Consider the following 25814-nt stretch of genomic DNA (forward strand, 5'->3'; position numbering starts at 1 on the left):
TTATTTTTTTATTATTATGATTTCAAATATATAAATCTACTATTCTTTTAATTTCAATGTTTAAAAGTGTATTTGATACTTGAAATAATTCTAATATTCCAATTTGTACTGGTTCAATACTAGTATTGTCTCTGTCTTGTTGTTGTTGTTGTTGAACCAAACAAGTAAATTCATCAATTTGAGGATCAATATTCCAATTTTGATCATATTCCAACAACACTTGGTTTTTGTTCTTCTCTTTATCTTTCTTTTTGATTATTAAAAATAAATTGGATAGAAATCTAAATGTATTAATCTCTATTTGTAAAAGATAGATTGAATACTCTGCAATGATATATAGATGATTGATATTATAATTTCTTAACATTTGAACCAATTTTAAAGTTGAATGAAAGAATTGTTTTGATATTTTGACAACCTCTTCTATAAACTCTATTGTATCTAACAATACCAAATCTCTACTTGATTGATTTCTATTAATACAATTTTCAATATCAAATTTACTAAAATAATGTTTGACATCTATCATTGTATTTGCCAATTTATTTACATCTATTCTAAATGATCTAATTGTTTTAACATGGAATAGATCAAATGGTATTTCACCAACTAATTGATCCAATAGAGAAAATAATCTTTTTGTATCAATATCTTCTCTTGACATTATTTTCTTTCCAAAATTAATTAATTAAATAATTAAATAAAAAGAAGAATAAGTAGTTGAGGTGGAGTCCTTCTCTACCTTCTTCCCTTTCTTCCTTTTTTCATTTATATTTTAATTATTAATAATTTAAATTATAGTAGTTAGAGATGATTAATAATATTTTTTTAATTTCTTATTTGTTGTTTTTGTTGATTTTTTGGTTGGTGTTGTAGTTATTTTTCGAATCTTTAATTAAAAGACTGGCATCATATGCCTATCTTTCAAGGTGTCAAAGCTGAGAAGGGTAGGGACAGGACATGTGATGGATTGCCGAAAGGGAAGGGGGTTAATATTCCTCCGCCAGTTAATGGGTTACATAGTGGGTAACCTAACGTCTTTGGTTTATCTAATTGCGTCCAAGGAAGAGTTATTCTTTTTCTTCATTTTCATTTTCTAATGTATCAATTTCTTGAAAGATAAATAATTATCATTATCATAAGGGTCATCATCCAAGGCAAGATAATGTTGGAGTATATTAACTTGTCTAGATTGAATGATTGATAGTGCATGTTCACGAGGTGTATGTCAACTTGGTCAAAGTGTATACATCTAGATCTGTGATGCAGATCTGATATGTAGATCTATCATCATCTTCATCTACTGCAAATACTAGTATACCAATATTATGAACATTTCTCTCTAAATAATTCTAACTGTATTCATTTTATATTTTTCGATGAAACCGAGAATGACTTGTGAGAAGATGACCAATCCAGAATAAAAAAGATATTAAAAAAAAAAGGATTTTACTTTATCTTTTTTTGCTTGAACAAATAAAGAGAGATAGAATGAATAGTTTAAAAGAATTCTTCTCATTTTTAACTACTACATCTAATAACAAAAAAGAGGAAGAAGAAACTATCATTATAAAAAAGGATAATGATTTTCATCAACTATTACTTCAAGATATCATTCAAAAATCTATAACCCATCATAATAGTGATAACTCTAAAACAACAAATAATAATAATAATAATAGTAATAGTAATAATAATAATATAACTTTTACAAATGATATTTTAATAAGATTAATAATTCATAATAGAGTAATATTTTTAAAGATATTTTCAAATGTTTATATGTTGTCTCGTTATTATACAAGATGTATAAAAGATGCAAACCTTCCTATTATAAACAACTATCATCAAATGACTGATGTTTCTTGGATGATTGATAATGGTTATGTAGGAGTGTTACACTCTAAATTGGATAGAAATGAATTTCTACAGATGGAAGGTGAAATTGGACTTGATACTGCACCACTAGAGAAACTATTCCGAACCAAAGACTATGGTCTCATTGAAAAGTTGGTCAAGAAATATAGAATGCACTTTTACACTGAAAATTCTATCGATTTGGCTTGTTGTAGTGGTCGTTTGGATGTCGTTCAACTGATCATATCCATTCATGATCCACAAAACCTACCAATTACAAAAAATGCAATTTTAAATGCAATGAAAGCTGGATCTTTAGAATTGGTTCAATTCTTGGACACCACTTTTGATTCTTGTAATATTGCCATAACTATGATAGGATCGATATCTAAAAACTCGGACGTCATCTCTTACTATCTAGGCAAGATTTCAATTGGTGGTGGAAGAGTTGATGGATTAATGATTTTATCTAGTATGGATATAAATCTAATCAAGAACCATTTTCACTCTACAACAACCTTTATAAATGCAACTACAATGTTGGATTTTATAAAAAAGGCTACTCTCTTTTCACCATCATCATATCATTTTGAATTGAATGGTTTTCCAAAAAATTTAAAACAATTGGAAGGAAATGAAAGATTAATGGATAATATAGATAATATATTATTAGAGAGTCAAGAATATTTTAAAAAGTTTAATCAATTGATACCTCTTTTATTTAAACAACAACAACAAAATGATGAAAAGATAAATATAAATATTTCAAAATTAATGAATAATATTAATCAAAATAATAATCCAACAATATATCAACCATTATTTAATATATTATTGGTATATGAATATATAAATTTGGATTCAATATTACAAAAACATATTGATACTATTCATAGAATTGTTTTTAGAGCCATTACAATTCTTGGTTTGGTTGATAAAACTATTTTTAGTTTTATTATTGATCGACTAAAAGAAGTAAATAATTTATCAATGGATGAATATTTTAATCAAATTATTGGTAATTGGACAAATATTGATCAATTAAATTTAATTTTGGAAATTGATCCATCATTGTATCAATTTAAATTTATAAATTTAAATAGTACTAGGATAACTATACGTTTTCAAGAAGAAGTTTTGGAAAGGTTAATGGAAATTGGTATTATTCAAGAAGATGTACTTTTAACAGATTGGAGATTACGTGTTGTTGATGATTTGGCAACTGTAAAATATATTTTATCACGCAATACTGCTAAACAAAATTGTTCTATGGTTTGGGATGTATCACGTTTTAAATTTGGTCCACTCTCTAAAAAATACCATGATGAAACTGCAAAATTACTCATAGAAGCTGGTTTCTTACCACAATATGTAGATTCAATGCATGGACTCGTATATCTATGTACCAATCATTCGACAACATCCAACTTTTTAATCAAATATTTGGTAGAGTCATGTCTAACCTATGACGTTTATGCTTTAATGGGTGCCATTCAATCACAAAATTGGGATTTATTTGATTATATTATCAAGGTTGAAAATGTTAGAGAATATCCATTTTTCGAATCTGAATATTATTCAAAAGAATTTTTAAAACCAATCAAATATTTGATAGCAATCAATGATTTTGATAGATGTATAGAATTTATTAAACGTTTAAATAACAAGTCGATTTTATCGCTGGTACCAAATCTATGTGTTGGCAATATTCAATTCTTTTCACAATTTGTCAATCAATACCCACAATCATTAAATTTACAAAAAATGGTCGAAAGAACCATCTATGATTGTCATGTACCATTTATGCTCTTTCTCATCGATCAATACCCAACCTTTTTCCAACAACAAGCAGATTTAATCGATCTTTTTGGTAAAGCATGTTCAGTTGGATCTTTATCAATTATGAAAATATTATTTGACCACTATGGATGTTTAATTGACAATAGTTTTGTCGGTTTACAATATATTTTAGTGGCTATTAATCGTGGTCATGTAAATTGTTTGGCCTATTTAGATTCTTTAAAAAAATTTCAACCACCACTAGATTCACATAAACATATTCATTATTCTAGGTTTGGTTATCAATTAATGGATATATTTTTAAATAGACAAGCAGAAAAGGAGAAAATTTTAAATAATTATGGAAATGAACTTTTATTTTAAAAGGAGGAAAATTTTTTATGGAAATAGACAATATTTTCAAACCCCCCGAAAGTTTTTGTGTGTGTGAAGTTACAAAAAACAAAAAAAAACAAAAAGTCTGGATTATCCGTCCAAGGATAATATATAATTCAAACAATATAAAAAAAATAATCAAATCCATATAATTATATTATTTATTTATTTAATGTTAAAATGTCAATAATTGGAAAAAGTGTAGAATTTAATCAATGTGGAGATTGGAAACAATTAAAGGTAGTTTCAAGACCAGTTAGAGAACCAATTGAAAATGAGGTTCGAGTTAAAATGGATTGTGTAGCTTTGAATCGTGCTGAAGAACTTTATCTTCATGGTAAATTTGTTGAAACTCCTATTTTCCCTCATGCTGGTATTGGTTATGAAGGTAATTATAAAAAAAATCAAATTTGATTTAAAAAATGATTAATTTATTTTTTTTAAAAGGAGCTGGAATTGTTGAAAAGATTGGTAAAGGATGTTCAAAATTTAAAGTTGGTGATAGAGTATCTGTAATGATGAATGTTAAAATGGCAAAGAATAGTACTCAACATGAATATGCAATCTTTCCCGAAAAGGTATTGGTTAAACATCCAGATAATGTTTCTCAAGTCGAAGCAAGTACAATGTGGATGGCTTATCAAACTGCCTACTATGCATTGGTAGAAGTGGCAAAGATTAAAAAGGATGATTATGTTGTTGTTACTGCTGCATCGAGTAGTGCTGGTATGGGAATGATTCAAGTGGCAAAAGCATTTGGAGCAAAGGTAATGGTAACAAGTAGAACAACAAAAAAGAAACAAGCCATTATGGAGTATGGTGCTGATCATTTTATTGCAACCAATGATCAAGATATTGAAGAAGAAATTATGAAATGGACAAATAATAAGGGTGCAAATATCATTATCGATCCTGTTGGCGGACCTTACGTTGAAAAGTTGGCAAATGCTACCGCCTATCTTGGTACACTCATTCTTTATGGATTGTTGTCACCAGATGTCACACCATTCCCAATCATTCAATGTTGGTCAAAGTATATCGAGGTAAAGGGATATATTGTCTTTAGATATGCTGATGACCCAATCCTTCAAGAAAAGGCGGCCAAGTGGATCAATGAAAAGTTTGCTAAAAAGGAATTCAAATCGATTGTTGGCAAGGTGTTCAAGGGTATTGATTCGGTCCCTGATGCTTACAAGTATCTTGATGGTCATGACTTGATTGGAAAAGTGGTTATTGAATTTACAAATAATTGTAATTAACAAGACTCGAATAAATACTATTGTACATCAAATGTCCTTTGTACTTGACCAAAAGATTAAATTCGAATCAAGTGAAATAATATTAAATAAGGAATAAGCAATTTAATTGAAATATATTGATTTCTCAGTAACGTCTTCTATAATTTCAGTTACCTACACTGAACACGCCAACCGTAGAACCGTAACAGCAATGGATGTCGTTTGTGCACTTAAGAAGCAAGGTCGTACCTTATACGGTTTCAATGGTTAAATCCATTAGCCGTCCAACCTAAATCGCTTAGACTTCGGTGTCTCAAACTCAAAGGGTGTTTATCAACACCACCCATTCTAAATTAATCATATTCGATTGTTTTTTTTGTCTCTTTCTCTCTCTTCTACTACTTCTACTAATTATATTCACTATAGGTATTACTGTTGTACAAACAAATTAATCAATAAATATTCTGCTCCAACATAATTATTATTATTATCCTAATCTAAACCCCCAGACTTCACTATTTATCTGATTATTATCACTGTTCTGCCACCAAATCAATATCTTCACCAGCTTCAAATCTTGCTTTTAATTTCTTTAATAAAACTGCTCTTGCACATTTGCAATTAAAAAATCTACTGATCTTGATACAATTGATGGTATGTCTGATTGTATAGAGGAAGATGAAGAAGAAGAAGAAGTGATTGCCTTTAAATCCAATGGTCCCAATCTATAAATTTCATTTACATTGATTTCTTTTACAGAATTGAATGGTTATAAATTCTCTACATCCAATAAAATACTTGACAGTGGTACTGCTCCAATTTAATCACAAATTGATCTATATGCTAATGAAAATGATCCACATCCTCCTGTTTGATTATCTAATGAAATCATTCAAGATGCTAGCAGAATCAGCTAAACACATGGCAACCATATCCACCATTTATCAAAGCTGTCTATCCATCATTTACAACCATTGGATTAGTAGCGATGGTACTAACTTTGGTGATGACACCAACAATCTAATATTACTTGTAATATTACTTTTGCATCATCATATCAAATTTTGAAATCACCTCTGGTTGAAGGTATCAAACTCCTTCCGATTTCAATTTCAGTTGAATATGAACATTTAGACCTCATATTTATACATACAAATAATTAAAAAATAAGATTATTCTTTATAGTATGATTTCATATTCTGATGCAATACTCTTTTTGAATAGTCTGTGACAATAGATTCGACTCAACTATTCTATTTGGTGGAGAATATGAGACTAAAAAAACTAATGATTGCAACACCCAATCCTCCATACATTGGTGCATTCGAATCAAACATTAAATTTATTTGGATATATCAAAGCTTTTGGCAAGGTGTTTCATACAACAATAGCAATAGTTTTACAAGAAATAATGGTCCATTCAAAGGAACACTAGATCCATATGAATGTGTAGAGACTACAGATCGATCGAGAGTCATCATCGTCTTGATGGTTATCATTTTTCCTACTCTCTATTACAATAGTGGGAAATCATTGTATGGAAGGTGGAACCCCAACTAACAGACCATAGAGAAACCGTAGAAATGGAACCATTCCAAATACTAAAGAAAATTATTAATTAAATTAATTATATGGAAACGATACTCGATAATCTTTAATAGATTTGTACGCTGATGAAATTAGAAAGGAAAAAATATTAGTTAGGTATTCCTTGTGTTTCATTTATTTACTACTACTTACCCTTCTTGTAGTTTGAAAGAACAGAACACAATCACGGAATCAATTCAAACTCAAATCTTTCTTATAAAAAATATCAGCCGACCTACAGACAAGATGAACCAGCTGACTTGAGAGACTCGACAAGGCACACATGAGCTTGCACTGGATACAGATGAGCTTACGCTGGACACACAAATCAGCTGACACTGGACACGATAGACGGAATCAGCTGACACTGGACACAGATGACACAGGACACAATAGACGGAATCAAATGACACAATCAGATGACACTGGACACAGATGACATAGGCAGGACACACAATTAAGCTGACACGATAGACAGGAATGATACCTGACAGATAGTAATGGATTGGATTAGGATAATAATAATTATGTTGGAGCAGAATATTTATTGATTATTTTTGTTTGTACAACAGTAATACCTATAGTGAATATAATTAGTAGAAGTAGTAGAAGAGAGAGAAAGAGACAAAAAAAACAATCGAATATGATTAATTTAGAATGGGTGGTGTTGATAAACACCCTTTGAGTTTGAGACACCGAAAATCTAAGCGATTTAGGTTGGACGGCTAATGGATTTAACCATTGAAACCGTATAAGGTACGACCTTGCTTCTTAAGTGCGTAAACGACGTCCATAGCTGTTACGGTTCTACGGTTGGCGTGTTCAGTGTAGGCAACTGAATCACGGATGACATTCTCCAAGAAATGACGGAGGACGTTACGGATCTCTTCATAAATTGGGAACGAGATACGCTTGACACCACCACGACGCGCTAAACGACGGATGGCTGGCTTGGTAATACCAAAGATGAAATCCTTCAAGGCCTTTCTATGTCTCTTGGCTCCCTTACCACCTTTTCCACCTGTTTTTCCTCTACCAGCAGTTGATGACATTGTTTGATTGATTGGTTTGAATTAAGCTTTAAATTTACTGTGAATATTAAAAATATTTAAGATATTGAATGAATATTAGATTAGTGTGTTGTCCTTTTTGGATCTAAGCTAGCTAATGTTGTAGATTATACCTTTAAAAATTTGATGTCTAAAAGATATATTTGTTTTTGTTGTTGTGACTGAACGATTTTGTTGTATATAAACAAACCAAAACAAAAAAAAATTGAAAAAAATGTAAAAATTGGTGGGTGATTTTTTGACACATTTTAAATTGGGCGCCAAAGTAAAATAATGATTTTTCAATGATGCCAATTTGAAACGAAAAATTTTTTAAAAAAACACCACCAAATTCAAAAATTCAAATTTTCACACAACGTACATATTTTTAATTATTTTATTTATTTATGAATATATTTTTTTTAATCTTGAAAATTAGTAGTTTGAATATGATTTTCTTTCAAGATATCATCGATGATATTGATTTTATCAGACATCCAAGGATAGAGAAAGTTATCACCACTTGGAGGAGAGATTAGATTCTGAGCATTGAAATGCATACGAGCATTGAGAAAACTCTTATAGTTGATCAAAGGTGTTGGACCGTTTCGATTGAATATATCTCTAAATATTTCTTCTTGTGCTTGTTTATCTTTTAGATAACTGGTAGCTTCAACTGCCAAAAATGGTAAAATTAAATGTGTCAATCCAATTGGATATCTATATGGTAGTATTACTTGGAAAGGAAAATTAAAAAAGGTTAGAGAGAAAATATATAACATATTTCAGCTGATTTATCTGTATCTATATATATTTACATTTGCTAATAGCAATTAAAGGGAAAAAAGTAAAAGCAAAAGCTTTTGCATTTGAACTAATCATATCTTGACCAACTTTAAACTTTAGTGTTGTGTTGATAACTTCGATATTGGCATCTTCTTCATCCTTTGTAATTGGTACAATTCTAAAATCTTCGATCAATTTCTTTCTTAGTTCCTTGTCGTTGTCAATATCTTTAAATGTTAAATGTTCAATTGTACTTGTATCATTTCTATATCTTGTCTTTGTTTCTTGATATGTTTCAAGTATCTTTTTATCTCTTTCTCCCAACTATAATAAAAAAGTAAAAAGGAGAATATTAATATATTTATTTATTTACTCAATCTCTTATTTATTTATTACTTACAGCCCAAGTATGAGGAGTTAGAACGATAGCATATTCATCAGAACCAAATTCCATTTGAGCATCATCGATTGATAGATAAAAGTCCCATTTGTTATAGTTGGCATTGTAACCAAACTCTTTACTTTTATTGATAAAGTAATCTAATCGTTCTTTGGGCAACGACTTCATTGGTTTCTTTTGGTCTTCAACCATTGCTTTGGTACTATATTCAAATGGTGCCTTTGCAAATAATCTTACTCCCATCATTGAAGTATATACAAATAATCCTAATGCTCCTATCTTTGGTGAAACTACCATCTTATAATATTATATAATATATAACTACACACAACTAGTTATCGTAATGATCATATGATATGATTTTCAAAAGAGAAAAGAGAGATTAATTAAGAAGTTTTTTTTCGTTTAGTGTTCTTGAACATCATCATCATTGTGTGTGTAAAGAGAGTTATATAATATTAATCAATGTTTAACTTTTTTTTATTTGTTTTAGATATCTATCTATCTATCTATCTATCGATCTATTCATGTCATATGAATTAATTAAAACCCAACGGTGCTCCACCAGAGAAACTATGATTCACCGAACATTGGGGACAGTGGTGCAAGAGGTGGATGTCACCTCACACCACCGAAGCACGTTAAATTTTTTTTTTTTTAAAAAACACAAAAACATGATCATTACTTCTTAATCTCTTTTGTTGTTGTTATTTGTATTTGTACATTTTTATACCTGTTTTATATATATATATTAATATTAATAATGAGAGAAGAAGAAAACGATTATTTATTCAAGAGTATGTTGTTGTTATTATTTTACCCTCTTTTCTCTATTCCCTTTTCTTCTTATCTAATCTTATTCTTCTTTTCTTTATAGTTGTAATAATTGGAGATTCAGCAGTAGGTAAATCAAACCTATTAAATAGATTTACAAGAAATGAATTTACAGAAAAGACCAAAGCAACGATTGGTGTAGATTTTGGAACCAAATCGATAGAGATTGAGGGTAAAGTAATCACTGCTCAATGTTGGGATACAGCAGGACAAGAAAGATTCAGAGCAGTTACAAGTGGTTATTATCGTGGAGCACTTGGAGCAATGATTGTATACGATATCACCTCCAAGATTAGTTTTAAAAATGTAACAAGATGGTTAAATGAACTTAGAGAAATGGCCGAACCAGACATTCTAGTCATGATGGTTGGTAACAAATCTGATCTAGAATCTTCAAGAGAGGTTTCAACAAGAGAAGCTCAATCTTTTGCTGAAGCAAACAAAATCTCTTTTCTTGAAACTTCTGCTTTAAATTCTACAAATGTTAATCTTTCTTTTGAAAAATTATTAACTGGTAAGAAATTGTAGAAAAAAATAGAAAAAAAGAATATAATAATAATATTTCTTTTTTTTATTTTTTTATTTTTTATTTATTTATTTTTTAGATATTTATAATCAATTTGGACAAAAGAAAGCTCAAGTTGTAATGGACGATGGACAAGAATGGTTAAAACCAACTCAAAGTGGTCAAAAGATTACACCATTAAACGAAGCTCCTGTCAATGTTACTTCTACTCATCAAGAACCAAAAAAAGGTTGTTGTTAAAAAAAACATTAACAATCACAAACAAAACAAAACAAAATAATACTATCACTACATTAACCTGTTATAATTATTTATATAAAATCAATATTATTACTTCTCTCTCTCCTCTTGTCACAACCACCATTGCTACTTTTACTAATCCTCTACATTTTTTTTAAAATAATAATAAATGATAACCTCTATCATCTTTTGTTTTCCTGAATATGCGATCCAGGAAATAATTCTATAATAATATCTATAATATTTTATTTATTTTAATTTGTATTTACAATTTATGTTTTATTTATTTTTTGGTTTGATAGGGAGAATCTAAATCATCATCAAATTCTCTATTAAAATGTAGAGTATTATCAAATGTATTTGTTTTCTTTATAGAGATATCTTGATAGGGTTCAGTTTGTTCAACTTGAACCAAACCTTTGGTGGTGAGGACAAGTATTTCATAAAAACTACCTGCGACTGCCATTCTTGTTTGTTTTTTACCTTCAACCATTTTGAAAAAATCAATGGTAGATGTATGATTTACATTGTAGTAATTGTCTAGTACCTTGTGCATCGATGCAGTACGAGGTGTCCAAGATCCAATACCAGGTGCAAGTGGTGTTTTGCTAGATTGGGGCGTTTGCATTTGTTCAATAGGAGAAAATGGTGGTGGCTCATCAAATCCTCCACCAACTCCACCAAAATCACCATCACCAGGATAATCTTCAACTTGTGGAATTTGATTATCATCATTATCATTATTTTTAAAAATGTCAGTTGGAAAGACTAAACTCTCTTCTGAGGAATGAGAAGATTTGGTTGGTGAACGTTTGAGGGTATTCAAGATTTGATCCCATTCTGAACTAATGTCACCTAGAATTTCATCTTGTTTGTCTTTGGGTACTGCATCAAATTTACGACGTTTGGTTGGACTAATACCCAATTCCTCTTCAATGTGTCCTTGTACCTTGGAGAGAATCACTTGTTCTTTTAGATCAAAAGAGTCTAGTGTAATGTTCATGTCACGACTCTTGGGGAGACCCAATCCTTCGCAAACACGATCGTCGGTAAAATTGTTGGTTGCATCTTGACGATAGTTTTGGAGGGCCTTGTGGACTTTGGAGGTTTTGAGATAGTCCATCAATTTGGCGTCTTCATCAATCAGTACAACTGGATATTTGGTTTGGATAATGTCACGGAAATGACTTAGAATCTTGTTGGACATGGTTTGACGAATGGGTGCTAGGAGAGAGTGTTTGAGTCCCTTGGATTGTTGAATTCTAGCTTTGAATGTTTGTGGTTGACTGGCGAGTTGATCACGACTAGTTACCAAGTCTTGCGGACGTCTACGATGAACACGAATCTTTGTTTCTAATCTTGCCAATCTTAATCTAGCTGGTGTATTTAGTTGAGCCAAAGTAGTAGTTGTAGTAGTAACAAGTGTTGGATCTAAATGAATAAATGGTACTGCTCCTTTTTTGGTGTTAATGGTGCATCAATTGGTACTTTTCCATCATCTTCTAGAGTGTCTTGTTCTTGATTTTCTTTTTCTTTTTCCTTTTCTTCATCTTCTTCTTGAAATGAAGGTAAAGGAATATCATCTTGACCACCAAAACCACCATCATCCATTGGTTGATCTCTTTCACCACCAATTGATTCATCCAAAAATTTGATTGGTTTATCATTATCTTCAGCCAATAAAAGATCGTCTTCTTCTTCTTGACCTCTTTTGGAAAGTGATTCTTGTTCTTCACTCATGGAATAATCCATATTTTTAAATACAGAGTTTGGATCAAACTCTACTTCATCGGCCTTGAAATCAAATGAACTTTGATTAAGAGATGATTCATCGTCCTCTTCTCCTTGTTCTTTTCTTTGGGTATCTTGAAACTTGCCCATCAAATCACCTATTGATCCATCACTACTATCTTCATCAAGTGACATTGATACATCCTTTACATGTGGTTTTGATTTTCTTGGTGTAACAGATAATGCTGGTCTCTCTGCTCCTCTCATTACTACTTCATCTGGATGAAAATCTTTCATCCATACAGAAAATTCAGATTCTTGTGGTGATAATGTACTAATAAAAAAAATAAAAAAAGAAATAAATTAATAATCTTATTTATATATATATATTTTTTTATATATTTACGCATTAAGTCTAGCAATTTCACCTTCAACTTGTTCATCTGCATCTTTATCTCTTTCACCATCCATAATAGATGAAGGAGTTAATACTTCTTCTTCTTCTTCCTCTTCTTCATTGACAGTTGGTTCATCCAAAAGAGTAGAATCTACAGGAGCAGGTTTTTTTCCTTTTACTGGAGTTGGAAAAGCAATCACTGTATCTTGGCCTCCTTGTTTACCCATTTCTTGTTCATAAAGTTCTTGAAATTTTTTAGATTCATAAAATTTATCAACTACCAAACTAAATAGGAATAGAAATTGATTAATATACATATAGGTATATTTATATTTTACTATATAATTTTACATACTCATCCAATTTTGTAATACCACGTAGATATTCATCAATTTGTTGAGTGATTGTACTTGGTTTTGGTTGAGCAATAACAAGTGCTTCTTCATCTTCTTTTGTTTGTGTCAATGTAATACCTGCCGATGCTGATTTCGTTGTTGTAATCTGATAAAAAGAAAAGAGAGAGTGTGAGATTGAGGTTACAATGTTTATATATATATATATTTCTATACATACAGTTTTAATTCTAACTACAGCTTCATTACAATCATCAGATAGATATTTAACCTTTTTAGAAAAGATACGAACCACACCAAGTAAAAGATGAGATGTCATACGAAGAGCCATTGGAAGATGTGGATGTAGAATTTTATCTTGAAAGAAAGAAATATCACAGAGAGAGAGATTTTAATTATTAGTTTGATCATAGTCGAGTCGTTTATACTCTACTTTTACATACAAATAGATCTAGGGATATTAGTTTTAAAGATTGAATTCTTTGTTATTTTCTTGTCCCAATGACCAGCAAGCCAGATCCTACTCAGAGGACCTCTCTTTTGTAATACAATCTGTGAAAAGAACATCTTGACGAGATTCGACTAGTAGTTGATAATAATAAATATTTATTACTACACCACCTAACCCAACAACAAACACAGAATAAGAATAACCGTCTATCAGTCTATTTTCTTCTTCTCGTGTTTCGTAGATTGTATCTATAGATACAAATATGATGATATAGATATGTAGAAATAGAACTATTACTTTTTTTGAAAATGAATCCGTTGAAGTCTTTATAAAAAAAAAAAAAAATTTACCACGAACCATTGAAAAAGGCGCCAAACCAAGCTTGTAGTAATCACTAGCGATATATTTTCTTTACTGTTCATTTTATCTTGTCTCTATCTCTATATATATATTTATATATATATATAATATATTTTTCATAATTTCACAAAGTTTGAAATCTTCATTTTTACCAGTTTATCTGGATACTGGGTATATATATGTTTATATATATATATAACCTCCCTTTTGGTGGTTGGGGTATATACAACTAATTTTGATTCATTTTGAACAAGAGGGGCTCCTCCTCCTCCTTTTGAGACTACATTATAAAGTTGGCAAGTTCACAACCCTACCAATATTGGTACCCCCACATATATACATATGTCTTGCTGTGTGAAAAAGAATTATTATTTAGTTTAGTTTGTCTAGACTTATTATTTGATTAATTATCATTTATTTATTTATTTTTCAATCAATGGATACAGAAGCATATTGCATCGTTTTATTATATGTAAGACTATCAATTCAAAAGGACTGATTCAATCTTTCATCTATCTTGTATTAATATAACACTACCCTCTACCTCTCTCTCTCTCTTTAGTTTGGTTATGTTTTAAGTGTGATTTATAATGTTTGTCGTCGTCAAGACTCTTTAAAAGGTTAGAGAGAGATACCAAATAGCGATTCCAAATATTATCTGTTATTTCCCAATTCAATCAATAAAGGACAGGTTGTTCGTTGCCTTCAATTTGTTTTGGGCAAAAGATTTTTTTTTTACAAAAATTGTTTCAAAGACCCTTTTGATCGCTGAAAACTCTTTAATTTGTTTATTCATCAATCCTTTATACACGTCTATTTAATCAATCATTTAACTTTTATATCTTATCTCTTTTATCTCTTTTATTCCCACATACGCACTTTTTTTTTTAAAAGCAATAGAGAAAGAAAAGAGTTAACACATTTTTTTTTATTTGTTTTTTTTTATTCTACAACAACTACAAATATATATAATACTACTACTATACTTATACAATACAACAATGGAAACATTAGAAAATAATAAGATGTTATCTTCATCTTCATCTTCATCTTCATCTCCATCATCTTTACCAATAGATGAAAGAACAAAACAAATAAGTGAAGCATTTCAATTGATTGTTGGAGTATTTAAAGAATGTATTACTAGAATCGATGATGGTAGTGCAAAGGATGTGATTGATCTTTTCAAAGGTTATGTACCAGATGAAAAGTATGCAACCCTAAAGGAAGAGTACAACAGAGAAAGGTTAGAGATGGAGAATAGACAAGCGGTCAATCAACAGATGGCCGAGCACAGTTTTGAGAATTTTCTAACTTCAAATGTGGTGGCTGCCAAGCTTACCAAGATGGTAGCTCGTAAGATTCCAAGTCAAGTACCACCTTTTTTGGGATTAACAGGTAATCAAGCTGCATCATATGCAACACCTGCTGCATCTAGAGAGTCTGCTGCCAACAATAGCGGTAGCCATGGTGGACAAAAAAAGAGACACCACCACGAAAAGGATGTATTTGGTATGAATTGGAACTCCATCATCAAGATGGCTTCAACTCTTTCACTCGATCAAGTAAAGTCAATGCTCAATATGTTGGTCATGGTCATTAGTCACATGCCAATCCCTGTCATTCTTCGTGAATTCCAAAAATACAGAATCCTCATCTCTGTCTTTTTCGATCTCATCACTGCCATTGTCAAATTGGATCCTCGTTACCTCGCCACTTCAATCGTTGTTTCTGTTCTTTCTGTAATGTCTTTTATGAACAAAAAAGATAAGAATTTAAATGCTGGTAAAGAAAGAAAGAAAGAAAAGAAAGTATTATTTAATTTTATCCTTTTTACTTATTATTATTTTCTTTTTTTAGCATTAAATGTAGCAAAATATTTCCATGGAGTTGGAGCTAAAAAGAAATTTGCATTATTTAGATTATCAACATTGGTTTTAAATCTTTCATATCTTTTTAAAATTATTAATCCACCTCCAATTACTCCAAGTGATTTATATTCTTTAGGTAAAGCTTATTTAACTTCAAAACTTTAAAATAAACAAATAAAAGTATTATTATTATTATTTTGTTTTAAAAATATTATTTATTTGATTGAAAGAGATTTTGTTTAATTTGTGTTAATTTGTGTTAATTTGTGATTTTTTTTGATAATTCGATTAAAGTTGATTTGAAACGTTTAGCCTGATCATTGGTATCAGAGATTTGAGAACTAAATGGTTTTAAAATATCAAAGAGTTGAGAGATTTGAGCAGTGGCATCTGCATTGCCACTCATAATTTCAATTGATTTGAGTGAATCTGTAAGGTTTGACATATTCTTTTCAATCTCTTCTGTAACATTATTCATTGGTTGTTGTTGTTGTTGTTGGTTTGGATTAAAATCTGTCAATGTAGAGTTTAGAGAATTAATACTAGCAATCAAGACGTTGATTTGATCTTCAACGATTCTAATGACACTAGCCAAAACTTGATTTGATTGATTGGAGAGGTAATGTTCAATCTCTACAAAGAAACGTTTGACAGTGGCGAAAAAGTCTTGGTGATGCGAAAGAGTATGTGGATTGGTGATGGCAAATAATACAACCGATGCCTTTTCTTCATCCTTTAGATGGATTGGGTTCTTTTGAGCCAATTCCACCATGGCAACATAACCACGATCCAATCCAACCGAAATCATCTCTTTAATCAACTTTAGAATAATGGTGAAACCTTTGTGTTGAACTGGTGGTTGATTGGTGTTTTGCATTGCCAAATCAACAATACCCATCATTTGTCCATAAAATTCTTCAAGTTGTAATTGTTGTTGATTTACTCCAACCAATATAATCTCTTGAGAATTTTGACTATTATTATTATTTTGATTATTATTGTTATTTTGATTTTGTTGTTGTTGTTGTTGTTGACTAATATTTACAGGTTGAGTATTCTTTTTGTTTAGACAATCTGAAAGAATGTTGATCAAACCAATTGGAGATTCCAATGCAATAAGGTTAAAGATTTTAACAATATTTGATGCATACATTGGTTGATTTTCAAAGAATTGGAAAAGACTTGTTACAACAAATTTGAGTTGAGGATTGTTTGGTTCCCAAATTGAAACTTGAACGTCGTCAATCTTCTTTTGTTGTTGAGGTGGTGGTAATTGAACAACATTTTCTTCACCTGCAATACCATCAATTATAATTGCATCCTTTGGTGATGATGCTGATTGAGGTGGAGTATTTGTCATCGTCATATTATTATTATTTTGATTATCTTTTCTAACTAAAAATAAAATTCTATAGATTAGATCCAACATTTTAATATTGATACTTGGATCATATTGAAGACATTTAGATTTGAGAGATTTGAGAATGGCTTCAATTGGGATCCATGAACTATCAGAATTAATACGACAAATATTGAAAAAGAGAGCAGCGTCACGTTTCTTTTGGAGGATGAGCAACATGAGAGGAGCAAGATGGGGAGGATAGTGGGAAAAGTTGTGGAAGCTGAGACAAGAAGATAGAATCTTGGTCATTTGCTGTGGGTACTTGACGCTAAAGTATTCAGTCATTTCAAAGAGCCAACGGGCCGATTCAGCATACTCTCCACACTCCAAGTAGATATAGTTGAGTGCCCAACAATAGTTGTTGTGTCCACACACGTTTTGGGCAATCTCTGGTGACACTTTGATCAGTGTAAACAAGACACGATAGAGATAGGGAAGTGACTTTGCATTGTACAACTTCAAATCCTCCTTTGGTGAAATACTGATGAAATAGTCCATCAATTTGGTGGCAAATGGGTTGGCGAGGAGGATCTTTAGATTCTCTGGGTGGTCTTGGATCATGGTGGCTACAAAGTGCATCATCTCTTGACGGTTCTTTTCAATGGCTGCATTGATCGTGATAAAGACGGAAAGAATCTTGAGTGCATTCTTGCTAATGTCTTTGAAAGTCTCTTTGAGCTCTGGATCATTGAGCAAACAAAATGTCATCAATTTGATATAGGATTCGTAGCGGTTGTAGATACGTGATTCCTTGTCGTTGCCAGTGACAACATTCTTGACGTCTTGGAGATTGCTGACCAAACTTTCATAGAGACGACGGATTTGACCGAGTTGGTTGTCGGTCAATTGTGGATAGATAAAGTCAGAACCACCGGTCGATGTGTAATCCAACTCTGTAAACTCAAACATGTCTGTCAAGAGATTGAATGCATCGTTTCTAACGTCATACGACTCATTGACCAACCAGTTAAAGGCCCATTCGTCCAAGTTTTGTTTGAACCATTGCTTGACCGATGGCTTGCTCGATGCCAAGTCAATGATCGACTTGGTGTAGGTGGCATAGGTACGTTGCTTGGCCATGCTACCGGCATCGTCGAGTAGATTAATGTAGGCTCTAATGGCACGGTCACAACGTTCGTATTGGAATTCATCGTCGAGTTCAATGAGTACAAACAAGGCGTCGAGTGATGAACGATTGTCAAATTGTTCAATGGCGCCAATCAATTGGAGTGAGTAGTCGAGGTCACCATAACAGAGATGGGTAATAATCTCGTTGGTCGACTTTTGTTGGATCTGGTCACGCAATGTCTTTACGATAAAGGCTGGATTGATCAACATTTCATAGTCGTCGTCGTTTATGTGAATGAGTGGATCATTAAAGCAGGAAATGGCCTTGTCTGCGTCGAGTTGGCTAGTGTACTTGGTGTGTGCCGAACGACAGAGAATAGAGATGGTCTCTAGCATGCCTGCATACTGTGGTTGTGCATACTTGTCGCCCATCTTTGTCTTTTTTTGGTGTGGTTCGCGCATTGGTGATTCCTCTCCCATGTAAAAGTCAATCAAGTGCAACAATACATTACGGTTCAACAAAAGAGCACGTTCCTCCCATCCAACAAGTGAAAAGTCTCTGATAAATCCAAAGTATTGTAAAAAGTTTTTCCAATAATTGGGTGCATCCTTGATAAACTCGAGATAGACATCGAGGAAATGAGCAACCAATGATTTGGGTATCATATCTTCCTCTTCTTCTTCCTCTTCTTCTTCTTCATCATCACTATTGTTTGGTGACAAATCTCCAATTCTAATACCATCATCCTTTGCAATAATTGATTTTAATGGTTTCTTGTCCAAATCCATTGGTTTTTCTTCTTGCAACTGTTGATTAAAACCTTTTTGACGATGTGCTCCTACAACTTGTTGTTGTTGTTGTTGAACTGTTGTTGGTGTAACTATATTATTACTATTATTATTATTTCTAGTTGGTTCAAAATCAAGATATTGATGTCTTTCGGTTGGGATTAAGACATTTAAAACATGGAAAAGAATCTTGGCGAGTGATTCTCTTGGTTCAGTAGTGATACAAACCAACATGTTTTGTTTAATCCAGGTAGGATTTTCAATGATGGTACTGAGCAACCATGCACAGGCATCTGGATTGCGTCCGTACATGCGAATGATATGATCGACAAAGTCTGGGAGTGGCTTTCTTTCCTTGGAATGAGAGATGGTTTCAATGATGAAACGGGTACCCAGCTCGATTGCCATCATTGATTGGTCAAATGGTTGTGACAGGCGAATATTCTTGGGAGTGGTGGCGATTGGATCAATACGCAACACTTCGGCAATAAAGTTAAAGTAACTCTGGTCAAAGATATTCTTGTCATTGAGGAATTTCATATTCTTTTTCCACACTTGATTGAAAATGTCTTGTGGCACCAACTTGCTCTGTTGGGTGGGAGTGAGGTTTTGGAAGTTTTGCTTGGCTCCCAACGACTCGCTGTATCCAACACGTTCATAAAACAACATGTAGGCATTGTTGTAACGTGGAGTGGGACGTCCCATGATACCCTTGTCGTTTGGTTGGTCATAACCACCAAAACATGCCTTGGCAATATCCTCTGGGTTGAAAATCTCGGTCAATTGATCATTGAATTGAATCCAACGTCTCTGTTGACCAGATGCTGGATGTGGTTCACGTTCCTTGATAAATGAATAATAATGACCTGAATCGGCTGTACCAGAATGAACCAAAATACCAGATAATTCATATTGATAATATGATGCTGGTTTCATTTGTGGCAAAGATTTCTTTTCTTCTTGTAGTTCAGCAGCTGCTGGTTGAGTTGAACCACTTTCACCATTTTCACCATCTTGTTGATTTGATTGTTGTTTTTCTTTTTCCTTTTCAATTGCTTCCTTTCTTTCAAGATATTCTTTAGTGTAGGGAGCCATATCGAGGGTCATTGGGAAACGAAGAGCATCATTAATCTTTGTACGACGCATTAAATCCAAATCAAATTCGAATCTCTTGTTGTGAAGAATAAGAGTGTTTGGAAGTTGTTTGACACAACGTCTCATCAAACACTTTACCTTTTGAGAGCATTGACTACAAAAGTACTTATTGTCACCGTCAAGTGTTTCACTTTCAACAAACAATTGCAAACTCTCTAAAATGTCACGTTTGTTCTTTACCTCTACACTGACAGTGTAGAATGATTCTTCACGTTCCGATACGTGTGGACATTCTTGAGAGATAAACTGGTTGACAGTGCTACCACCGAAAAAGTCATTGAGCAACTTTTCATTTTCAGTGCCTTTGAGTTGGTTCTCGAGACGGTCAAAGAGCATGTTGAAAAACTCGTCGACATCCATCTGAATGTAGACATTGATGGGTTGGCCGTCATACTTGTAGGCTGTGCAAAAGTCTTTGGGATCGTGTGATCGCTTTTCAGATTCTTGGAGGTTGGCAAAGATGATCTTGAGTTGTTGGAGCAGACTCTCGTTGGTTGGGTTGACTTCGTCCGTCTGTAAAATCGAATAACGGAAAGCGGGAATCATAAACAACTGTTGCATCAACGAGTTGATGTAGCAGGTGGCACCCAAGTTCTTGAGACCGACATAGCCACAGCCAGACTTTTCAGTGCCGGTTGGCTGATAGTTCCAGAGTGCTCTCTTTTCATCTGGCTTGTTTTGGAGGATGAGAAGTTGGACAAGACGGGAGTAGTTTTCGGCACAGTCCTTGGCAAGCTCGAGAAGCAACGTAAAACATACATCTCTGCTCTCCTTGGTCTTGCACTTTGGTGGACAGAGTGGACCGTGATTCTCGGCAGTCGCAATGTCAAACAGGCATTGGTGGAAGATCTCGCCAACCAAATCTTGATTGAATCCAGCTTCCACCTTGAAGGTGTGACTGGCACGAACTAGCGTAGTCACCAATTGGATCAATCCAATGATTACTTGGTCGGGTTGAATCAGATTGTTTTGTGTCTCGACGACTGGATGCTCCTTGATCCACTTGACCAAGTTGTTGAGTAGACCAGAGTACTGGTCGATAATAACCTGCTCGGGTTGGATTGGGTGTGATGGTTGTGATGATCCACCAGACAACTGCTGTTGTTGGTGATAGATATGGTTGGGTTGACAGCTATGTGTGAGCAATCTACCAAACAATGTAAAGAATTGCGACGAGGTAAACGAGTGCTTATCCGATCCAACAGTCTCTTGCACAATCTCGAGACATTTGCCAAGGAAAAAGCTGTGTGCCTGATCGCTGGTGGAACAGAATTGATCGAGACGGTTAAAGGCGCAGTCACGAACCGACACGTCCTTGCTCTCTACAAGCAGCAAAAAGATCCACTTGCTAATATTGGGACGCTTGCAAAACATCTCCAACTGGTCAGGCAAAGCCAACAACGAGAAGATGAGCCACATGAGGTTTTGAATAACCTCTCCATCATCGGTGAGGAAGTGGTGAAGAGTAAACTGCTCCTCTTCTTCCTTGGTCGTCTCTTGTGCCTGGTTCCAGGTGAGGTCAAGCAAACGTGACAAAAAGTGAGAGGGTGGTACGCCGAGCAATGTCAAATTGATCATATAGTTTTGGTCATACAACATTGGAGTGATGATGGTGAGCAGCAGAGTGAGACATTTCTTGCGCTTGGGTCCCTTGGACTCGTGTTGCAAGTCGACCGTCATGAGGATATTAATCAACTCCTTGAGACCTCCACTCTCGATAAAGTGGGCACGCCATTCGGCACCCGAGGCAAAGCGATCGATGATCAACAACGTGTACAACAACTTAAAGACAGACTGATGGTCAAGCAACTGCTCCCAGTTGATACCCGAAGCAGCTTCATTGGTAATCGACGACAACACGTCTACAAAGTGACGATTGACTGGCAACAACATCAACACCTCCCAAAGAGTAGGTGCAATCGACTCGATCGACAACAATGAAAAGAGTAGTGAGAACTTGCTCTGGTCAAAGTCCAATTGGATTTGATCGTCATTTTGGGTAAATGCACGTGGTTCGCTCATTTCATTGACCAAAATAGTGTCTTGGTTGCAGACACGGTAATCATCCAACGTCTCCCAGTCGTGGTGCATTGGCTTGCTCTGATGGAACAGTGCAAGACAACCTGGGTGAACCTTGAGAATGCTACCTAATCGGTTCTTGATTTCACCAACTCGCTCGCTTGCACGAACTTGAAGTGTTTGTCTCATCTTTTGGTTGCTAAAAGTGACATTGATCGATGGAGCAAAGCATTTACGGAAAGAATCAGATACAGTACCACCATAAAATTCTACATAGATTTTCATCAACGATAGAATTCTCATTACCGTACTGTTTCCTTCTCCACTCTTTGCACTTTCCAATGGAATTTCTGATAGTTTTTTCATACAAAATATTAAAAATTCTTCTTTATGATTTAATGATCGAATCTAAATAAAAAAAAAAATAAAGGAAAAAATTAATAAATATTTTTCTTTTTTCTTTTTTTTTTTTTTCTGTTCTTCTTACATATTTATACAAATCAATCAAGAATGAATTAGTTTCTTTACCAACTTCTTCATTTTTTGATTCTAATGCCATTCTCCATAAAGTGCCAACACCAATCAATTGAGATGTTTCATTGGTAATATTATTATTAACTTGTTTCATACAAGTAATATATAATGATGCACCTGATTGTTCTAAATCAACAAATGAAATTTCTTCAAATTTGTTTAAAATATAAGTTAAATGTGATTCCTAAAAAAATAAAAAATAAAAATAAAAAGAAAAGGAAATTAATAACTTTTTTTTTCTTTCTTTTTCTTTTCGATTTTCAATTTCTTACATTTAAATTATAAAGACATTTTTCAGTCCATTTAAAGAAAGTATCACGATCTTTTGGAGAGATTGGATTAACAACAAATACTTGCCAAAGAATATTAAGTTGTTCATTTGTGATTTGATAATTTCCTTGATCGAAAATAAAGTAGAGGAAATTGAGATAATCATTAATTTGTTCAAAGTGATTATGTTTTCCTTGGAGGACGGTTTCACAGACTGAATGGTCGACTCCATCTACGATCATCATCTTGGAGATGGCAGCCTCACACTCGGACTTGTAGTAGGTGAGGTGTTGGAAAAAGATGTGAATCAAATGGGTTTGTTCATCGACTTGACGAATACAGTTGGCGGGGATGTCTTGCATGGACGGGGCTTGTTGGTTACCACCCATCATGACCATGGTCCCAGTGTTGCCACTCTGATATCTCTGTGAACGGAGACGATCACTGTGTGTAATGATGATATTTTGAATGATACGAAGCGAGTAGAGAACAGTGGTGTGGTTCTTGATATTGTCGACACACTTTTGAAGATACTCGGTGCGATACGACGAGTGGAAGTTGAGAGTCTCTTGGAGATGGTACAAAGCCTGTTGTGCCAACTCTAACGAAACCTCACTGTCATCCTGGATGAGCATCCAAAAGATCTCAAGACCTCTTGATACAATCGTTTGATTTTGTACCAATGAAGTTGGTGAAGGTGGTTGAGATGATGACTGTTGTTGACCTTGTTGTTGTTGTTGTTGTTGAACAGACGAGGAGGAAGGTGAATAATTGGGAGAGGACGAAATGTCACTGTCGATGGCATTGATACTGTTGTAGTGGTGAGTACGATGCTGGGTGAGACACGAGATGAGTTGCAGGGTTTGGTTAGTGTATTGCGAGAGTGGAATTTCCTTTATCTTTTGGTACAAATACTCGACTTCGCAGAGTGGCAACACCTGCGAGATATTGCCGATGGTTTCATAGATTACATTCTCGATGGTCTCGTGTTTGCCCTCGGCGGCATTCCACATGAGATCAAGATACTTTCGTTCAAAAACTTTCTTTTCTACAAGGAACTTTAATATATCTGTACATTTTTGTAGTAACTGCATATGCATCGTTTCACCATATAAAATCTCTACAATCTTATTTTCTTTAATCCAATTTACCAATTTCCTAAAGAATCAAAAAAAAACCAAATAGATTAATATATATTTTCTTTTTGTGTTTTCTATTCTATTTTTTTATACATACTCTTGAGAAATTGTGTTTCCTTGTTTATACATTAAATAACCTTCATTGATTTTAGTATACTTGATGATATCATTTAAACCTGCATTTCTCTTTTCGAGTGATGGTGATTTGAAACATTTGAATGCAACATCCAAGCTAAAGGTTTGAATGATATCTGCAAAACGAGTTTGATTGTCGGTAGTGTTGACAATGATACTATTAAGATACTTTATAATCAGATCCATATCTTTTTTGTTTTCATTCTTAAACTCTTCATCACTGGTTCCAAGTACCTTGCTAAATACAAGCTTTACAAATTGTTCAATATCTTGTTCAGTATCTTGTGTTTCCATTTTCTTTGAATACTAAATAAAAGAAAGAGATGTGAAAAAAATGAGATAGAGAGATAGAGAGAGAAATGATTAATACTATATCTTTCTATCTATCTATCTTTTGTTTGTTTTTTTTTTTACCTTTTTAATAATATTTAATAATTTCTTTAATGTATCAAAAGAATATTTATGAACTTTGATCTTTTCTTTAATTAATTCAATACCACTAAGTTGACCAAAATAATGAATTAAATTTTCAGAGATCTAAATATATAAAAAAGATAAGAAAGAAATCAATATTAATATTCTTAAAAAGAACCTGATTGATTGTTTTTTTTTCATTACCTTGTTTGGAATGCTCTTTTCATTATTGTATTCATTTGAAAATCGATATTCGGATCTTGTGTATGGTTTTGGTGAAAATAATACAATTATTAATCGAAGGTAATCATTGGATCCCTCTTCCTTTGATAATCTACTAATGGCATAGTCTATACAAATTTTCATAAAGCTTCTAGCTTTAGTTGTTAATTCACTTGGGCTGACTCTGATATTATAATAGTAGTAATAAGGTAAATGAAATGAAATGAACAAGTAATGAGTAAGATGGTCACCTGATGTCCTTCTCTTCCTGCTCCTCCTCCTCCTCCTCCTCCTCCTCCTCCTCCTCCTCCTCCTCCTCCTTCTCCTCCTTCTAAAAACTTACAATCTCCACCATAAAGCTTCAATCAAATCTGGCAACTTTTCAAGTGTTTTGAAATCTTCTAAATAGACATTTTCATGATTGGGGTCATCGTTGGCGTCTATACGAGCTCCAGCATATTGATTGAAATAGTCTAATATTTGTCCAATATCTCTAATTTCTTGAGCTAATCAAAGTAAAAATAAATAAAAATATTGATGATAGAGTGAGTAATGATAGAACAGTTAGTTAAATATATCAATATATCAAGTTATATCTATCTTTAAAAAAGAAGAATAGAATAGAAAAAAAAAAAAAGGCTTTTTTTGTGATTGATTTATCATCGAACTCTAGTTGGTTGCAAGTTTACAACTTTTAAAGTATACATACCATTTTTGACAAGATCCAAAAAGACCTTTATATCATTAGTGGACATAATTGATTCAGTAGCGAATTGAACGGTACCCCCTTAACAGCTACTATTATAGATAGA

The 25814-nt window shown here is 33.1% G+C and overlaps 10 protein-coding genes across 10 annotated transcripts; 5 read left to right on the forward strand and 5 right to left on the reverse strand.

Annotated features, from left to right (window-relative positions):
* Nucleotides 1–22: 22 nt before the first annotated feature.
* DFA_03410 (uncharacterized protein) lies at nucleotides 23–664 on the reverse strand (the record flags this gene model as incomplete). The annotated part of the gene is made up of 1 exon (XM_004362956.1): nucleotides 23–664. One exon carries the CDS (start codon nucleotides 662–664, stop codon nucleotides 23–25), a length of 642 nt encoding a protein of 213 aa, XP_004363013.1.
* Nucleotides 665–1491: 827 nt separating this feature from the next.
* DFA_03411 (uncharacterized protein) lies at nucleotides 1492–4020 on the forward strand (the record flags this gene model as incomplete). The annotated part of the gene is made up of 1 exon (XM_004362957.1): nucleotides 1492–4020. The coding sequence occupies one exon, from the start codon at nucleotides 1492–1494 to the stop codon at nucleotides 4018–4020; it is 2529 nt and encodes an 842-aa protein (XP_004363014.1).
* A 192-nt stretch (nucleotides 4021–4212) lies between these two features.
* On the forward strand, nucleotides 4213–5541 carry DFA_03412 (uncharacterized protein; the record flags this gene model as incomplete). The annotated part of the gene is made up of 4 exons (XM_004362958.1): nucleotides 4213–4420; nucleotides 4480–5065; nucleotides 5099–5283; nucleotides 5441–5541. The coding sequence occupies 4 exons, from the start codon at nucleotides 4213–4215 to the stop codon at nucleotides 5539–5541; spliced, it is 1080 nt and encodes a 359-aa protein (XP_004363015.1).
* A 998-nt stretch (nucleotides 5542–6539) lies between these two features.
* On the forward strand, nucleotides 6540–7144 carry DFA_03413 (uncharacterized protein; the record flags this gene model as incomplete). Its single annotated transcript, XM_004362959.1, has 2 exons — nucleotides 6540–6761; nucleotides 7022–7144. 2 exons carry the CDS (start codon nucleotides 6540–6542, stop codon nucleotides 7142–7144), a joined length of 345 nt encoding a protein of 114 aa, XP_004363016.1.
* A 447-nt stretch (nucleotides 7145–7591) lies between these two features.
* On the reverse strand, nucleotides 7592–7909 carry H4a (histone H4; the record flags this gene model as incomplete). The annotated part of the gene is made up of 1 exon (XM_004362960.1): nucleotides 7592–7909. The coding sequence occupies one exon, from the start codon at nucleotides 7907–7909 to the stop codon at nucleotides 7592–7594; it is 318 nt and encodes a 105-aa protein (XP_004363017.1).
* Nucleotides 7910–8328: 419 nt separating this feature from the next.
* Nucleotides 8329–9389, reverse strand: DFA_03415 (uncharacterized protein; the record flags this gene model as incomplete). Its single annotated transcript, XM_004362961.1, has 3 exons — nucleotides 8329–8642; nucleotides 8725–9016; nucleotides 9093–9389. The coding sequence occupies 3 exons, from the start codon at nucleotides 9387–9389 to the stop codon at nucleotides 8329–8331; spliced, it is 903 nt and encodes a 300-aa protein (XP_004363018.1).
* Nucleotides 9390–9855: 466 nt separating this feature from the next.
* On the forward strand, nucleotides 9856–10692 carry rab11C (Rab GTPase; the record flags this gene model as incomplete). The annotated part of the gene is made up of 3 exons (XM_004362962.1): nucleotides 9856–9889; nucleotides 9970–10440; nucleotides 10532–10692. 3 exons carry the CDS (start codon nucleotides 9856–9858, stop codon nucleotides 10690–10692), a joined length of 666 nt encoding a protein of 221 aa, XP_004363019.1.
* A 283-nt stretch (nucleotides 10693–10975) lies between these two features.
* Nucleotides 10976–14046, reverse strand: DFA_03417 (uncharacterized protein; the record flags this gene model as incomplete). The annotated part of the gene is made up of 8 exons (XM_004362963.1): nucleotides 10976–12123; nucleotides 12282–12542; nucleotides 12570–12757; nucleotides 12830–13105; nucleotides 13176–13321; nucleotides 13394–13530; nucleotides 13723–13872; nucleotides 14040–14046. The coding sequence occupies 8 exons, from the start codon at nucleotides 14044–14046 to the stop codon at nucleotides 10976–10978; spliced, it is 2313 nt and encodes a 770-aa protein (XP_004363020.1).
* Nucleotides 14047–14985: 939 nt separating this feature from the next.
* Nucleotides 14986–16020, forward strand: DFA_03418 (uncharacterized protein; the record flags this gene model as incomplete). The annotated part of the gene is made up of 2 exons (XM_004362964.1): nucleotides 14986–15769; nucleotides 15845–16020. The coding sequence occupies 2 exons, from the start codon at nucleotides 14986–14988 to the stop codon at nucleotides 16018–16020; spliced, it is 960 nt and encodes a 319-aa protein (XP_004363021.1).
* A 94-nt stretch (nucleotides 16021–16114) lies between these two features.
* On the reverse strand, nucleotides 16115–25757 carry DFA_03419 (ubiquitin domain-containing protein; the record flags this gene model as incomplete). The annotated part of the gene is made up of 8 exons (XM_004362965.1): nucleotides 16115–22696; nucleotides 22776–23006; nucleotides 23095–24250; nucleotides 24329–24672; nucleotides 24781–24903; nucleotides 24985–25186; nucleotides 25346–25508; nucleotides 25712–25757. The coding sequence occupies 8 exons, from the start codon at nucleotides 25755–25757 to the stop codon at nucleotides 16115–16117; spliced, it is 8847 nt and encodes a 2948-aa protein (XP_004363022.1).
* Between the last annotated feature and the right edge of the window lie 57 nt (nucleotides 25758–25814).

This window comes from Cavenderia fasciculata (assembly GCF_000203815.1).
Source record: "Cavenderia fasciculata unplaced genomic scaffold Scf_Dfasci-G-b-205a01.r1-3, whole genome shotgun sequence".
In the NCBI taxonomy this organism is placed as follows: Eukaryota; Evosea; class Eumycetozoa; order Acytosteliales; family Cavenderiaceae; genus Cavenderia; species Cavenderia fasciculata.